Consider the following 17,860-nt stretch of genomic DNA (forward strand, 5'->3'; position numbering starts at 1 on the left):
ATAGTGTTTCTTTTATCATGTGCTGCCCACTTTGTCCTAGGTGGCCTACCACATGGAGTCAACACATGAAAGCCTAAGAGATGACATATAAATGATAATGGATAAAGGTTTATTCTTGCTGGTAATGAAAAAATACAAATTAACTAGAACAATGTATTGGGTATTTTTCACCTTTAATAACCAAATGCTGGTAGTATCCTTAAACTGGAATTCTTAGTCATTGCAGTGACAATTAAAAGAATTTTTAAGAATCTTTTTGATATGCACCGTTCAACCAAGTAATTTCAATTTTGAGGTATAAAGGAAAAAGTAGGGCTTTTGAGTCAGCCAAATCTGGGTTTGAAACTTGGCTCTGTCACTTACTAAAGGTGACCTTCAGTTTCCTCATAATACGTATCGCACAGAGTTAGGATTTTAAAAGAGAGTCTTTATAAAGAGGTTTCAGAGAAATGGTAGGCAATAAAAATGGCACCACAGCAGCATCAGACCTTGTGTACCTTCACAAGGGGAAAGGAGCATCAAGATCAACAGCCCAAGGCTGGTTGCTACGAGGCGAAGGTCAGACATACCTCCCCTCTCCAACCTTTTCACCAGCTCTGACACCAGCTGCCTCTCCCACGGCGCTGTTTCTCTGCTGGGTTCGGTAACTCATTGCAGTGGCCACATAGAACTCATAGACCGTACTCACAATTATGGAGTTTATTAGGGAAGTAACAGGTTACAATTCAGGATCAGGAACGATTCGCTATACAGTTCTTAGAATCAGGACGGCCTCTTCTCAGCCGTGTCCGCAGGCAAGCTGCTCTCAGGCCCTCAGGCCTTTTGGGCAGGCCCAGCCTCTTCTCTGCTTGGTCAAATGTTACAGAGCTCTTGAGCTCCACCAATAAGTGCCCAAGGGCACCCCACCCCACCAGAAAGCGTCAGCCCGAAGGCACCCAGCTCTTCTGCTCCACGGGTTGGCAAACCTAGCTCCATCACCCTGGCTCCCCCGAAAAGTGCTTGGAGGCACCCCACTCTACCGGGAAGTCTCTACTTGAAGGTTCTCAGCTCTGTTGCTTTGTGAGTTGGCACACTCACTGTAACCACCTTGCTCAGTGAGGTATCCTGTCCTGTCTCACACTGGTCTCCTGGTTCTGCTGCTACTGTTTTTCTGCCACCACATCTCACCATCTCTGCCACTGCTTCTCATTGTCTCACACTGTCTCCAGTGTTGCAGCTCTGTCTCTGTCTCCTGGGTCTAGGAGGTTCCCCAGATCTAAAGGACATGCTCTTCTCTCATCCCTTCTTGGCAGTAGTGAGGTTCCCCCTTCCCACATCTGGGATGGCTCATTTTAAGCCTAGAAGGATGGCAAAACTGATCAATACCCTCGTTAGGGTTCCATACACCTTATTTGCATGGCCTAGCCCCCCCACAAGGGTGCCATGCACTTTATTTGCATTATTAGCAAGCTATCTAACTGCCTTGGTGGGCCACAAGCACCTTTATTTGCATTGTCCCACCCAGTCATTTGGTGGAGTTACAAGACCATGGCGAGAAAGGCCATATAAACGCAATCCATCACACCACGTAGGCTAAGCTTATGGACCTCTCTTCCGTTACACAGAAATGGTGGATAAAATAAACAGATTTACGTATTTAAGTGGGTTTGAAAGAAATTAGAGGAACTCCAAGCCTGATCAGTGAGCCTCCAGGGAGGAGAGAGTAGGGAAGACTGGACCATATATAGGCCCTAAAGACCATAAGTGGAGTTAATATGTTCATATAGGGCACTGGGGACATGGCATTAGGCCTTAGGCCTTGGAAAGATAGGGGCCTCTAACACACTTGGATAAAGAGCAGTTCCTTTGGTGAAAATGGACTGAATGGACCCCTTACCCGCAGACAACTACCCAGAAAAGGGATAAGAAAGCTGCCCTGCTTGGGGCTCTGGGCAGGAGAAAAAAGTTTCCTATTAGAAGTTTAAGCCTGTTAAACTTTATGCCATTATAGCATCCAAATGTAAACTACCTCCACAATGTGGAGTTTTCCAAGCCAAAAACTATAAATTGGTTCTGGTCTGGTAGAATCCAGGAAAAGGCAAAACAAAACCAACCTTGAACAATTCCACAACTGAGGTGCATCAGACACCCACAGAAAGGCCAGGCCCAACTAACTAAAAATTACAATCCAAGCAAGAGAAATGTGAGTGACAGTAGGCATAATAAGTAGGAAACTTACCGCCTCCAAAAATCTGGGGTAATATAGTAGTCTGAAAAAGACTATCAAATATGTACAGCTGAAAAAGGCTGAGGAGAAAAAGGAGTAAAAATAATAAGGAATGGAAAACTGAAACATGGAACAGCTGGCATTAAAAAGTACCACCCAAAACAACCTAAGTGTGGAGGGGAAAAAAAACATTAAGCTTGGATACCAGATTGGACACAGCTGAGAAGAATTACAGAACTGAAAGGTAGATCTGAGACAATTGCCCAGAATGTAGCACTGATTAAAAAGACAGGAAATACAACAAATGGGGAATCAATGAAAAGGCACAACATATATCTAAGGGGAATCCTAGAAAGAATAGAGAAACTCATGATGAAGAACCATTCAAAGTTTTAACAGCTGAGAATTTTCCAGAATTGATGGATAGATATATCTGAAGGGTCTTGGTGTTGCAGTGGTTGAGCGCTTGGCTGCTAACCAGTAGGTAGGTCAGCAGTTTGAACCTACCAGCCGCTCCACGGAGAAAGATGCGGCAGTCCGCTTTTGTAAAGATTACAGCTTTGAAAACCCTATGGGGGCAGTTCTTCTCTGTCCTATAGGGTCGCTATGAGTCAGAATTGACTCAATGGCAGTGGGGTTTTTTTGTTTGTGTGTTCATTTGGAGTCAGAATCAGATGGTTGGGAGACTAGCAGAGCTTCCCACAGGTGTTACCTGAACCATGTCTTAAGGTATGTGTAGGCATTAATGAGCTGTGCAAATAAGGGAGACTAGAAGAGAACTTGGAAACCCTGGTGGCGTAGTAGTTAAGTGCTATGGCTGCTAACCAAGAGTTCGGCAGTTCAAATCCGTCAGGCGCTCCTTGGAAACTCTATGGGGCAGTTCTACTCTGTCCTAGAGGGTCGCTCTGAGTCGGAATCGACTCGACGGCAGTGGGTTTTCTTAGAAGAGAACTTCTAGTCCCAGTTAGACAAGGTGCCATGAACAAAAGCTTGAGAAATGGTGTAGTGTATGTGGGGAGACGTGAGGAGTTCTGTAGTTGCTAAGCAATGCTGGAGACTAAAGGGAAAAGCGATGGTTAGATGGAACATACAGAGGCTCCGTAAGCTATTTTAAGGAGCTTGGACTTCATCAGAAGGGCAATGGGAGGCTATGAAAGTGTTAAGCAGAGGGAGAACATTTGCATTTAGAAAGGTCTCTCTGACTGATGCATGAATAGACCAGAGGAAGGACACTTGAGGCAGAGACCAGTTGCAGTGCTCCAGGTGGAAAATGATGACCTGAAGGAAGGCAGAGACGGTGGAAATGGAAAAGTAGAAATTTTATGAAAATAGTAGAACTATAACTAATAGCACCTAATGATGTGATGTGGGAGTGAATGAGAAGGAAGATAATACTGTTCCTGGTTCGGGGAACTGGGTGGAAGGTGGTACCATTCCCTAAAATAGGAAACACAAGAAAAAGTGTGAGGGGCGGGGGTGACGGAAGGAGAGGTTAAGTTTCATTTGGGGCACAGACTTGGACATAACTATCCAAGAAAAAATGTCCAAGAGGCAGAAATGAGCTTAAATTCAGGATAAATCCATACCTCCATTTTCTATCTGTAAAATGGAGTGATAATTTGAGATAACCATACAGAGCTCCAAGAACAGAGCCTAACAATAGGATACATGCACTCAGTATATGTTAGCTGTTATTATTATATGGGCCTGGAAATCAGAATGGAGAGCTAGACTGGAACATTGTGCAACCCAGGCTGTCTGGCTCTTCCTCTACCTGCTCATGAGTTGTTAAACAGGGAAAAGTCCCAAGTTTTGTTGAGAGTCTCATGAATTTTCTCAGACACTGACAAATAAGTCCAGACACCTGCCTCGTCAGCTACCACATTGCGTTTGCTCTTTCTTTTCCTCTGAACCCGTTTGGTTTCCACTGGGTCTTGCTACTCCTGATGGCCTCATTCCTCTTTGTTGGACATTACTGCTAGTTCTCTTGGATTCTGCCATTTCTGCCATGTCAGCCAAGCAGCGGCACCATTTCTGTCATGTTCCATCATTCACACCAGGTCCCACTGCTACTGTTGGGCACGGTTACCTCTCCTACCAGACACTGAAGCTCTTTCTGTCATCTAGTTTAGGCACCCTCACTGCTGCTCCTGCCCACCTAAGGAATGGAGACTTCCAGGACACAGTTTGTGAGGCGGTTTGTGGCCGAGTGGAGGAGAATGACTCTTTCCACTTGAGCATTACTTTCTGCTAAGAAAGTACTAAAGCAGGGATGTGTGGGCCTCAAGTTCTCAGTGAGGACAGCTGTTAATACTTAATTACAGGTTCATCTTTACAGGAGACAGTCATAATGAGTTCATGAGCCTTGATCAGGGTAAACCTGAGTGAAAAACACCATATTCAGAATTCTTCATGCCTATGAGAACGAGGGCTTTGTAACTGAGACAAGCTTAGTGTGTCTGGTTTGGTTGAGTTCTCTCCTACGAGACTAGTTTGTGCAAATAGACTAATTGCAAGCCAGCCCACTATCTGATACAATTAGCCAAATATACCTGAACTACAAGCGTGGGCATAGCTCACCTCAAACTGGTCAGTCCACTATAGAAACAATAAGTCAGGAAATTAATCTTTGGTTCCCAGCCCATCTTCCCCTTCCAAGTTAGAGCTGATGTGAAGATTGACAACCAGATCATGGAGGCCAGTGCATCCTGTTGGAGACTAACAACCTCTGATTTAATACCGTCTCCTCACCACTCTACCAGCCTTGATGATAGAAAGGATACAGAATGAAATACAATTATTGCCTCACCGCAGCAAGAAGTTACATCTGTGAACCAATGTAATCTAGTCACAAAGTATTGGCAAAAGACTCTAGGAATTTTGAAGTAGTTTCAGATACAACATTCTTGAATATTACTGGAAAATGGCAGAAGCATTCCTAACTTGGGATGCATCTCCTAAAGAGGTTACTTTGGGAGAAAAAGAGTTGAGATGTGCTGAAGATCTCTAGAGTCAAAAATGGCCCCACAGCCTATCAGATAACAACTCTTCAGGGTGGTACTGAAGCAGCAGAATTTAAGATGATCTTAAGTCCTGTAGTTCAGTGAAAATTTTACTGCTGTGATTGAGGCATCTCTTTGCACAGCTGGTACATAACCATGGGTTTGTGCACAATAAAAGGATAGCAAACAGAAAGGAGCTATGCTATTTGACCTGGCATTTCAATACAGTTCATCAAATATATATTAAGTGTCTACCATACACAGTGATGGAGGTCCTGGGTGGTGCAAATGACTAACGAGTTCATCTGCTAACTGAAAGGTAGGAGGTTCAAGTCCACCCAAAGGCACCTCAAAAAATAGGCCTGGCGATCTACTTCCAAAAAATCAGTCTGTGGAAACCATATGGATCACATATCTGCTCCGACACACGTGGGGTAGCCATGAGTCTATTAGCAGCTGGTTTTAATCTGAGGGGTAGTTATCTATTTTCTATGAGGGCTCGTGCCCACTGATAAGCGATGATAAACATAGGTTACAAATAGCTGCCATCTCTTCCCTCCCTGCCCCAGCACCACTTGGAGTGCTTTTAATTAGAAAGATACTAACATAGATTAAAGTCTTAGCCATTCTCAATTCCTCCATTGACCTGATGAAAACCACAACCATTGAGAATCTGCTACCTTAGAGAATATTATCCGAAGTTTTATCTAAGAACACCAGTGAGCTTAAATATAGCACCCAGGAAGTGAGCTGTATGCAAGACAAAAAAGTGACCCCGTTACATACCGATAATTGGGTTCAAATGTGTTCTTACCTTCTGGTTCAGAGCATCGGACGTGTCAAGCATATCATTTCCACACAGAGGCTTAGCGTTTCCTCGTGGGAGAAGGCTAAAATAATCTTCCAGATGTAAATTAAGAACCCGCTGGCTTGTCCTTTAGACTCGCCTCAGTTTTGTATTTATATATAGGACACAGTGGCCATTGAAGCCACACGAAATGCAAGCAAGCCAAAAAGCAAGCCCTAGCGTAGTACTTAGAGGCCGAAGAGATAAAATGATGGATCAAAAGGATTATTTTTACTTAATGAAGCATTCTGGATTTTGAGTCTCTCTGGACTCTGTTTTCTACAGGAAGTTGTGCTCAAGGGCTGGAATTTGGAAATTCCACTACAGCCATATAATCAGTCAGCTCTAATTAATTTAATTGAAATGGGAGTCTTGACAAAACCCTGCTGTGCTTATAATTAAAAAATTACAAATGGGTGGGAGAGAGAGGCTTAGATAATGTGAGGGCTTTTTCCCTCTGAAATTAGCTTAGTGTATTAATTCAGAAAGTCGTCAGTTGCATCTGATTGTGTGCATTGGTAATCTGAACCATCTGCCCCTCTATACTAAGGAGTTCACCACTTTAATCCAGCTTAGGGCTGGCAGACACCCACACTTCTCTACACTGTGTCCTTGAATAGATGAGGCTGAGCAGAGGCCTTGGCTCCTAAATGTGTCACTGTTGTTGAGCATACTTGGTTTGTCTGGTATTTTGTTTTTCAGGTTTTGTCTGAGTTTTGGTTTTGTTTTACTGGGGCAGAAACAATGGCTTTCTTTGTGAAAAGTATGATAAGTAACCAGGTAAAGAATTTAGGACTTGGTGGTGGGTCGGAAGAAAAGAAGGAAGAAGGCGGCCCATCTGATCCTGCAGCAGCTCAAGGCATGACAAGAGAGGAATATGAAGAGTATCAGAAGCAAATGATTGAGGAAAAGTGAGTACCTGCAACTTCATTTCCCTTTCAGAGCAAAGGGAATTCATCCCGGCCATACCTCAGTTCCCCAGTGTATTTCTCTCGTAGGTGCCTTTCCGTTTGCATTTTACCTCTAACCTTGAGGGAAGGTGCTTTCTACTAAAGTGTACAGTTCCTTAGCATCAGCAGCTACAATGTCCTACTAGTGTGAACGGAAACGGCAAATAAAAACTGAATCCCTATACCCTTTTAAAGCAGCTTGACACTTTCTGGTCTAAGCATATTTCAATCAACAGCATTTTAATTGTTCAAATGGAAGTTGTGAGTCTAACTCTTCTTTACAGTCTTTTTGCAATTCACCCACCTAGCCAGTAGAAAGTTTTTAACCACAACAATTCAGACTCAACACCTGGAAAACCAAAACCCGTTGACGTAAGGTCGATTCTGACTTATAGTGACCCTAAAGGACAGAGTAGAACTGCCCCACGGGTTTTCCAAGGAGCAGCTGGTGGATTTGAACTGCCGACCTTTTGGTTAGCAGCCAAACGCTTAACCACTGAGCCATCAGGGCTCCGCGCAACTGGTAGTGGGCCTTAAAGAACAAGTAAGGGGGAATGGGAGACTCGTTGCTTAGGGGACAGTTAGTTTCTGTTAAGAGTGATTTAAAAAAACTGGAAATGGATTGTGTGATGATTGGACCACATGGTGAAGTTAATCACGATTTTTTTTTTTTTTAGTGAAAACATGATTGTTTTTCTGTTGTAAACAAGAGCTCTGAAAGAGTAAACCATTTAGTTCAGGGGGAAAAAAAGAAATATATATGTGTATATAATACAACCTTCTTGATTTTGCATGTGTGAAAAAAGTCCAGAAAATATAGCATGGCAATGATGTCATAGACTTGGCTTCTCAAAGATTATGAGTAAATGTGGGGAGTGTTTATTATGAAAAATCTTAAACATACAGAAAAGTAGGCAGTACAATGAATACATATATATGCCCACAACTTAAAATTGACAGTTAACATTTTGTCATATTTGCTTATATGTACGTGGGTAGATAGATGATAGATACTGAAAGAGAGAGAGATGGCAGATACATAGATAACCATTTTAAAGTAAATTACGGATTTATAGACATCATGATACTTTACCCCTAAATTCTTCAGCCATGTACCTCCAAAAAATAAGGACATTCTCCAGGCTATAGAAAATGTAATAAAAATAAAACTCTAGCAACATCTTAGCTGGATGTTATGGAATGTGAATATCACCAACAATTGAAGGCTGAGCCTTAAATAAGTGTAATCTATATGTAAGCTTTAAAGGCTTAAGGTAGAATGAATTAAACAGACTTTTAATAATCAGCCGAGAATGGAAGCATCAATCTAAAGGTTAAATATTCATCATGTGTTACAAAAGAAAAGCACTTCTTTTTTGCCACCATGACTGTTTTGCTAATGATCAATTACATAATAGTTGCCTAAGTCCTAGTGCTAAGATGATAAGAGGTGAAAAGGTTAAGGACTTGGAAGAAACTAAGAAAGTTCAAAGACCTACATTTAGTGGAAAGTTTGTCTACTGTATTTTTCTGAAAGAAATTGTGGCTTATAAGCTACCAAGAATATTCTCTGCAAAGGAAAAAGCGCAAAGAAAACTAACACAACTACAAAAATGATGTTGGTACTAAGATAAGACTCAGGCAAAAGAAGCAGCATTCCTTGAATATTGACTGGTTTTGCCTATGGCATGAGAATTTATACTAACTGTAAGCCACACAAGAAAAACAAGTATAATGAAAAAATGGAAGTAGAATGATAGCACCAAGTGTTCTCAACTTGAGTGGGCTAATAAAAAGAAAAGGGTCAGAAATTTAGACTCCATACCTGATCATGTAAAATATCATTTAATATGTCTAACCAATAAATCTGGTTGCAGATATGACATCTGTTTGATTGCCTAATGTCCTAGTTTTCCTTAATTTTGTATCTGGACAGATCAAAGCTCAAAATGGCCAAATGGTATGGTCAATCAGTGAATTGAGTTATTTACCAACTAATCGGTTTTTATGTATGTGAAAATATTGTAAATTTATGTAGTCACCCAATTTAAGAATTCATAACAAGACAATGGGTCTGGCCTGCTTCCCCCATGGCAAGAGGGTTTACTAACTTGGTGCATTGCTTGAGTTGTCAAGAGCTTCGTCATCTAGAATGCTACTTAAAGAAGACATAAAAAATGGTTCATAACAATTTACATGTAGAGAAAGCTATAGACATTATAGTATATATAATTATTAAAAGGAATTTTAGCAAATAAAAGCCTCCTAAACTCATCCTCATCAGTTTAGAAAGTTGTGGGATTGACTCTACTAATTGTAAACTAAAAATGTGCACTCTATTGCACACTGTACTGCACATATTTCTTTATTTTACTTCCGTATTCAGATAGTTCTTATCCTCTAGTGGTAACTTCAGTACTAAAAGAAGTCTATATCTAAATAGAACATTTAGAAAGGTATAAACGAAACGATAGTCAGTCCCCTATTTTTCTCAGTTACATTAAAATGCCCCTTTGTCTAAGTTATGGTGCAGTGATTGTGGTATCATTTTTAACTTGATTCTGGACTTTGTTTTATTCAGCAATATTTTTGGACTTGTACTAGGTATCTGGCACTGTGAAGGATATACTGAAAAGGAAGGCAGGCTTTTTTTCTGAAGGATTTACACTCTTGTTGGGAAAATTAGTTATATGTGACAATAACCGATTTGTGTAAGTGGTTTGTAAACTGGCTCTTCAGGATTTTCTAAAATAATAGTTTCAAAAATGCTTTGAGCCAATGGCATCATCTTTGTTCTTTGTCTGTGTCTTAGGCTGAGTTCTCTAGAGAAGGAAAACCAATGAAGTGTATATATATGTATATATACAGAGAGAGAGAGATTTATCTCAAGGAAATGACTCACAAAGTTGTAGAGACTGGCAAGTCCCAAGTCTGTGGGTCAGGTGTCAGGCTGGAGGCTTCTCCTGACTTATGAGGTTGCAGAGACTGACGAACCCAAAATCAGCAGGTCAGACAGCAGGCTGCTGGCTCACAGGCTGCAGAGACTTACAAATCCCAAGATCAGCAGGCAATGTGGCAGACCACAGGCTCAGTTCCCAAGAACTGGAGGTCAGATGAAGATAAGTCACGTGCAGGATCCAGAGCAAGCAAAAGCAAACTTTGCCAGAATGTCCATATATATTGGATGCAGGGCACACAACTGAGAAAACTCCCCTTACAACTGATTGGCGGACCACATCATATCACATCATGAAGATGATTACATTATATCACAAAATGGAGGATAGCTACATTATTACATAGCTGCCAAATTACATCATTTCCTAACTGCCAAACCACTGAGAATCATAACCCAGCCAAGCTGACACACAACCATAACCATCATAGTATGTATTCTGCAACTACTCTGAAGGAGGTAACACTCTTTTCTCTTGGTTTCAAAATAACCAGTCATTGCACCCTAGAATGCTACTTCTTACACACCAAAATACAAACTAGCCATGCAGATAGGGAGGGAGACTGGGAAGAAAGAGATCTGAGTCTGTACCACATTTGGATTGACAAATAAATCAGTGGAATTTATACAGCCATTTGATTTTCAGCAAAGGTGTCAAAATAATCCAACAGGAAAACGAAAGACTTTTCAACAAATGACGCTGAAACAACTGGAAAACACTGACCTTTGACCCCATCTCATACTGTATACAAAAATTAATTTGATATCTATTATAGACCTTAAACACAAAAGCTAAAATTAGAAGGCTTCTAGAAAAAAACATTGAAGATTATCTTTGCAACTTGGAAATAGGCAAAGATTTCTCAAACAAGACCCAAAAAATAATAACCATAAAATTCTTAAAATGATAAATTAACCAAAGACACAAGGGAAAGATTAGTCCAAAGGACAATGGACTACAACTACTACAACCTTCACCAAACTGACCCCAGAACAACTAGATGGTACCTAGTTATCACCACCAACTGCTCTGGCAGGGACACAATAGAGGGTCTCAAGAAAAATATAGAACAAAATTCAAATTCACTCATACAAAAAAAAGACCATTCTTGCTGGTCTGACAGAGACTGGAGAAACCCCAAGAGTATGGGCCCTGGATGCCCTTTTAACTCAGTACTGAATTCACTCCTGAGGTTCACCCTTCAGCCAAAGATTAGACAGGTCTATAGTGCCAACAATAACACACGTGAGGGACGTGCTTCATAGTTCAATCATGTATACGAGACTAATGGGCACAGCAACCCCAAAGCAAAGTTAAGAAGGCAGGAAGGGACAGGAAAGCTGGACAAATGGAAACCGGGAACCTGGGGTGGAGAAGGGGAGAGTGTTGACAGATCAAGGAGTTGGCAACCAATGTCACAAAACAATTTGTGTATTAACTGTTTAATGAGAAACTAATGTGCTCTGTAAACTTTCCCCTAAATCACAATAAAAGAAAATGATAAATTAGACTTCATCAAAATTAGAAGCTTTTGGTCATCAAAAAATACCGTTAAGAAATAGGCAAGCCACAGATTGGGAGAAAATATTTGTAAAACATATATCTGACAAAGGACTGGAATCTAGGTTAGATAAAGAACTCCTGCAACTCAGTAAAAGCAAAATAACACACACAACTAAAAATGAGTAAAAGAATTGAACAAATACTTCACAAAGATATATAAACGACAAATTGGTACCTGAAAAAACTGCTTAATGTAGTTGCCATTGAGTCAACTCCGACTCATGGTAACCGCATGTGTGTCAGAGTAGAACTGTGCTCTATAGGGTTTCGATGGCTGACTTTTCAGAAGTAGAGGGTAGAATAAAAGAGAATAAACCACTAAAAAATAAAGCAACACATACAAATTTTCATGAGTGAAAGAAACTGCACAAACACATAGCTTATGATTCCATTTATACGAAATTCAAGAACAGGCAAAACCAATCTCCGGTGGAAAAAGGACAGCAATTGTCTTTAGGGTTATGGGGGCAGGGGCTATGGAGGCATGAGGAATCTTTCCGAAGTGATGGTAATGTTCTATATCTTTACAGGGGTTTGAGTTACAGAAGCATGTACATTTTTAGGAACTCATCAAATGGTACATTTAAGGTTTGTACATTTAATTATATGTAAATTTCACTTAAAAAAAAGAAGAACTGTAAGCAAATATGTAACTCTAGTTAATGATACACCCACTCTTATCAATATGGTTAAGTTCCAAAGTTCAGGCCTTTATTCAAAAATCAGCATAATGGGAAAATGAAGGATGACTACATCAGATCACAAAATGGAGGATGACTGCATCATTACATAACTGCCAAATTATATCATTACATAAATGCCAAACCACTGAGAATCATGGCCCAGCAAAGATGACACATAACCTTAACCATCACAGCCAGTATTACTCTTGCCTCACACCTTTGGCATTCGTTAGTGTCAGATATACATTGTTGGTGGGCAAAATAGTTGGATAGTGGATTTTTTACATTTGTCATAAGTGGGAAATGTCAGATAACGAGACAGTTGATAAGTGAAGAGTAGGTGTATATGGAGCCCTGTGGCACAGTGGTTAAGTGCTCAGCTGGTAAGTGAAAGTTCAGCAGTTTTAACCCGCCAGCCACTCCATGGGACAAAGATGTGGCAGTCTGCTTCTGTAAAGATTTACAGCCTTGGAACCCTATGGATGGTTCTACTTTGCCCTTTAGTGTTGCTATGAGTCAGAATTGACTGGACCTCAACAGGCTTTAGTTAATGATATGCCGTCGAAGTACTTTTGCCCTTGACTACTAACCTAAAGGTTGGCAGTTCGAACCTGGCAGCACTGTATAAGAAAAGCCTAGCGACCTGCTTCCATAAATACTATAGCCAAGAAAACCCTATGGAGCACAAAAGTGACTTGACGGCAAGAGAGTTTTTTTATATGTGCTGATGTCAGAGTCCCTGGGTGGTGGAAAAAGTTAACTGCACGTGGCTGCCAAGCTAAAAGTTGGAGGTTCGAGTCCACCCAGACGCACCTGAGAAAAAAGGCCTGGCAGTTCCAAAAAATCAGCCCCAGAAAACATTATGGAGCACATTTCTATTCTGACACACATAGGATCACCATGCGTAGTAGTACTGATGTCTGGGAAATTCATCGAAAAAGAAGATGCACAGATGAGTGGATGGAGAGATGGGCAGATACGTGCTAAAAACACATACTGCAAGGGGCTAATTATAGACTCTAGATGGCAGGATATATGGCTTTTCATTGTAAAATTCTTTCAACTTATCTGTAGGTTTGAAATTTTTCATAATAAAATATTAGTGAAATAAAGACCTGATCCCTGTCTATGTGACCAAGTCACTGATCTCTTGGGAAAGTCATTCTATTTTCCTCTTCAAAACCGGAGGTCTGGACCAATGCTTTCTCATGCTCATTAAAGGCCTGATATTCTGTGGACAAAAATGGGTTCCGAGAGCTCCTGAGCCTAGGGCCCGGCAATCAATAGTTTACTCTGATTATTTGCTTCTGATCCAGCCCTTCCTTGCAGTCAAAGTTCTGTGTAATGGTTAAGATTATTTCAAAATTTGGAACTAAGAAATAGAAACCAACATTGCCATTGAATCAATTCTGACTCATAGCAACCCCATGTATTAAAGAGTGGAACTGCTCCACAGGGCTTTCTTGGCTATAATCTTTACAAATATAGATTGCCAGGTCTTTCTTCCACAGCACTGCTAGGTGGGCTCAAATCACCAACCTTTAGGTTAGTTGCCACTGTTAAGTGCAGTCAAGTTGATTTTGATTCATAGCGACCCCATGTGACAGAACAGAACTGCCCATAGGGTTTACTAGGCTGTAATCTTTATGGGAGCAGATTGCCAGGTCTTTCTCCCATGGAAGTACTGGGTGGGTTTGAACCACCAAACTTTCAGTTAGCAGCAGAGCACTTAACCTTTTCAGCACCAGGGCTCCTTTTTTAGGTTAGTAGTTCACCACAAGGAGCCCTGGTGGCACAGTGGTTAAGCACTTGGCTGCCAACCAAAAGGTTGGTGGTTCAAACCCACCAGCCACTGCGCAGGAGAAAGATATGGCAGTCTGCTGCTGTAAAGATTTCAGCCTTGGAAACTCTATGGGGCAGTCCTCTAGGGTCACTATGAGTTGCCAACGGGCTTGGTTTTTTTTTTTTTTTTTTTAGTCCAACACAAACCATTTACACCACCCAAGGACCTTAGAAACCAATGTAGCCACCTGAAAATGAAAATGGGATTTATTTTAAGGATGCAAGCTGCTTCACCAAACCCATGCACAGAAATCCCACCAGGCCTCACATGTTTCTAAACTAGGCACTAGAAGGTTGTCGGGAAGCTGCACACTCTTTTTCCATCTCTTGCCATCGCTTCCATCTCTACTTGGCCACTCTTTCTCAGCAGCCAGCTCCCCTGTTCTTTCTGTCACCCAGACCATGGGGCAGGTGTGAAACAGCAGCCCTGCCTCCAAGTTCTCCTGTTCCAGTTTCAGCCACTCTACGTGTCTCTGTCTTTCTCAGTCTCAGTCACAAATTCAGAGAAGAGATTGTATTTACCCAGTGTGGTCCAATCCGATACAGCCAGACGTCAGGGCCATGTCCATAAGTTTAGCTGCCAGTTTAGCTATGGGCAGCCGGAAGGTGTTGGGGAAAAGTTTCTAAAAACAAAATCTACTCCCAACCCAAAAAACCTCTCCACAAAAATGTCGTTGTTGTTGTTAGGTGCCGTCGAGTTGGTTCCAACTCATAGCGACCCTATGTACAACAGAACGAAACGCTGCCTGGTCCTGCGCCATCCACAAAAATAGAAGGGAAAGAAAAGTTGTATTATTGAATAAGCATTAAACCAATATGTAATCAGGAAATCTGCTAAAGAAACTGCAAGGACAGAAAGAAATCAGACCTTTTATATAGCTTCCCAGGGTACAACTCATTACATTCACACTTCTGGACAAAACTGCTTACTTTTTAACATCGTCAAGGCAATATACCTGAAGGCATGCTAATCTCCTTCCAGGAAACTGGGCGGTAGGGGTATGGTCCTCCTTGATGATCATATTTGAAAACGGATGGTACTCAGGTCCTTGAGGAAATATCCCTGATGTACACATTTTTTAAAGGGACAGAGAATTTACAATGATAAGTTGTCCAAAGTGAATTCTGAAAGAACAGGGAAGGAGAGGAACTTCTTCCTTTATTTTCAACTGGGAGAATGAAAACCTTTGATTTTCTATCTGTAGTTGTCCTTACACAGAGGGGGTCCCTGGGTGGCACATGCAGTTCGCAATCAGCTGCTAACCTAAAAATTGACAGTTCTAACCACCTACTGAAGCCATGGAAGAAAGGCTTGGCAATCAGCTTCTGTAACGATTACATTAGAAAAAAACACCGTGGAGCAGTTCTGCTCTGTAACACATGGGGTTGCCATGAGACGGAATTGACTCGAAGGCAATGGGTTTGGTTTGGTTTTTACAGAGGGAGATGGTACTGAGAGCTTGACTGACTTCCCCCAAAGGCCTCCACTTTGGTCTGGATTATCGTTAGCAAAGCAATCTACCTCAAACATGCATGACCCCGAGTCCCATTAGATCGTCCCCAGAGCAGGACTTGGTATGGTGTTCTGGAAATCCACCACACCTTGTTCAACGATGCTTCTTTTCAAACAGGAAAGACTAAGTTGGGATCTTGAGAGGGTGATGATGAAAAGAAAACAGCATATATTATATCCCATAAGACCATGTGCCTCTAAAGGGTCCCTTAGTGCTGGATTCTACAACCCTGTTTTAGATTGAATAAGAATCAAGCAGGAAGCTTGTTAAAAATGCAGTTGCCCTCCCTCACCCCCAGGGATTCTGGTGCAATAGTAGGACTGGGATTGGAGTCCCTGGGTGGCCAAGAGGCTAAGCACTGGACTACTAACTGAAAGGTTCATGCTTCAAACCCACCCAGAGGTACCTCAGAAGTAAGGTGTGGCAATCTGCTTCCAAAAGGTTAAAGCCTTGAAAACCCTATGGACCAGTTCTACTCTGCACACATGGGGCTGCCATGAGTCACAACTGATTTGATGGCAATGGGTAAACTGAGTCATTAGAGTAAATATCCTGTTGCCCAGGTGTCCACCTGCACCAGGGACTGGGAAGTGTATCTCAGTGTTGGGGTGTGTCAGAGCAGGGGCTGGAATGACCTGAGCTCTCTATGTCCTTATGACATTCTTTAACTTGTCCGCAACTTTATCCTCTTCTTTAACTTCTAGGATGGAAAGAGATGCCACGTTTACACAAAAAAAGGCAGAGAGGGCATGCCTCAGAGTTCATCTCCGAGAAAAATACAGACTTCCAAAGGTAAGACAATCTTAACACAAGGAACATATCATCACGTCTTGATTAATAAAAACAGAGACTATTTGACCATCAGCAAAGGGTCACCTTCATGAATATATATATATGTATACACACACACATGTTTTTGTCTTAATCTTCATTGAGGGCTTCGATATGTGAAAAAAGCATTGAACTAGGAGTTCATACAATGTGGATTCCAGCCTTTAACCTCTATGAACTTCCATTTCCTCTCAACAAAATGGAGTTAACACCTGTAGATGACGTAGATGCGCTTTAACAAACAGAAGGTTTAGGAGGCTAGAAGTCTAAATTCAGGGCACTGGCTCCAGCGGAAGGCTTTCTGTCTGTGTTGGCTCTTGGGGAAGGTCCTTGTCTCTTTACAGCTTCTGTTTCTTGGTTCCTTGGCGATCTCATGTGGCGTGGCATCTATTTCCCTCATTCGTGCTTTTTTTTTTTCTGCTTAAGCTGCTCTTTTATATCTCAAAATAAATTGACTTAAAACGTACCCTACACTAATACTGCCTTATTAACATAAAAAAGAAAACCCTACTCCAAATGGAACTATAACCACAGGTATAAGTAGGATTTACAACACATGCTTTTTGTGGACACAATTCAATCCAGAGCACCTGCTCAAGGTCACACAGCCAGGAAGTGGCAGAGTCCGAGGTCTTACCTTCTATGACATTCTGCCTCTCTTTAAAGGCAACATTCGATGCCTTGTTTTTGGAGGTGATGTAGTAGTTGTGGGCACTACCTAGCACAGTCTTACCCATCTCAGTGCTAGCTGAGCAGATGAACACCTGGAGTGTCTGGTTGAGTCCGCAGTTGGGTTAGTGGTTGGAAGAGGCTGCACTTGTCTGTTCTGGCAAATGACTCGGGATGCCCTGGTCCAGGGCTTGTGTCCAGTGGCGACGGAGGGCCCAGCATCTTGCTCCTCTGGCTCACCTCCTCTGTCCCCGTCTTTCCCACCTGGGAACCACCTTCCGATTAGGTGTTCAGCTCCGTATTCCAAAAGCACACCCTCCCTTTGAGAACATCTTCCATCTGCAGAAGCCAAAGACAAAGGTCCCTCCAAAGCCTATGATCCTTTCCCAGGTGTGAGCGCCATCCCCATCTCAACTGGATGGCTTTAGAAAGTGCTACTAAACCAGTTCCTTCAATGGGGTCCCTGCAGAGCCCCCAAAGAGCTGACTCCTGAAGCTTCCAGCACTAGACTGAGTGAGAGTCTACTTCCTTCGCAAGGCCACTGCTGAAATCACAAGAGTTCAACAGCCCCAGCCAGGGAGAAGGTCCATCCCAAAGATGCCAAGGAACCCAGGTTCTGCTCACAGTGAATTCATTTTCATTTGCAACCTGTATGTTTTAAAAATGCCCTTGCTTTTTGCCCCTCCTTTTAGGTTTAATACTTTTTACCACTGTGCTTGCATTTTGGAAAAAGGAGACATTTCTAAACACTGTTTTTTCAGCTCTCACTGTCCGCTGTACTTCCTGAAATTCCCAA

The 17,860-nt window shown here is 41.9% G+C and overlaps 1 protein-coding gene across 1 annotated transcript in view; it reads left to right on the plus strand.

The window, feature by feature from the left end:
* The first annotated feature begins 43 nt into the window (after positions 1 to 43).
* CPLX4 (complexin 4) overlaps positions 44 to 17,860 on the plus strand; it is a 41,846-nt gene continuing 24,029 nt past the window's right edge. The window contains exons 1-2 of the mRNA XM_003406277.3: positions 44 to 6,966; positions 16,269 to 16,356. Of these exons, the coding sequence (XP_003406325.1) occupies positions 6,800 to 6,966; positions 16,269 to 16,356 (255 nt within the window). The 5' untranslated portion in view covers positions 44 to 6,799. The remainder of the gene's footprint in view (positions 6,967 to 16,268; positions 16,357 to 17,860) is intronic.

The sequence above is a fragment of the Loxodonta africana genome, chromosome 11 (assembly GCF_030014295.1).
Source record: "Loxodonta africana isolate mLoxAfr1 chromosome 11, mLoxAfr1.hap2, whole genome shotgun sequence".
In the NCBI taxonomy this organism is placed as follows: domain Eukaryota; kingdom Metazoa; phylum Chordata; class Mammalia; order Proboscidea; family Elephantidae; genus Loxodonta; species Loxodonta africana.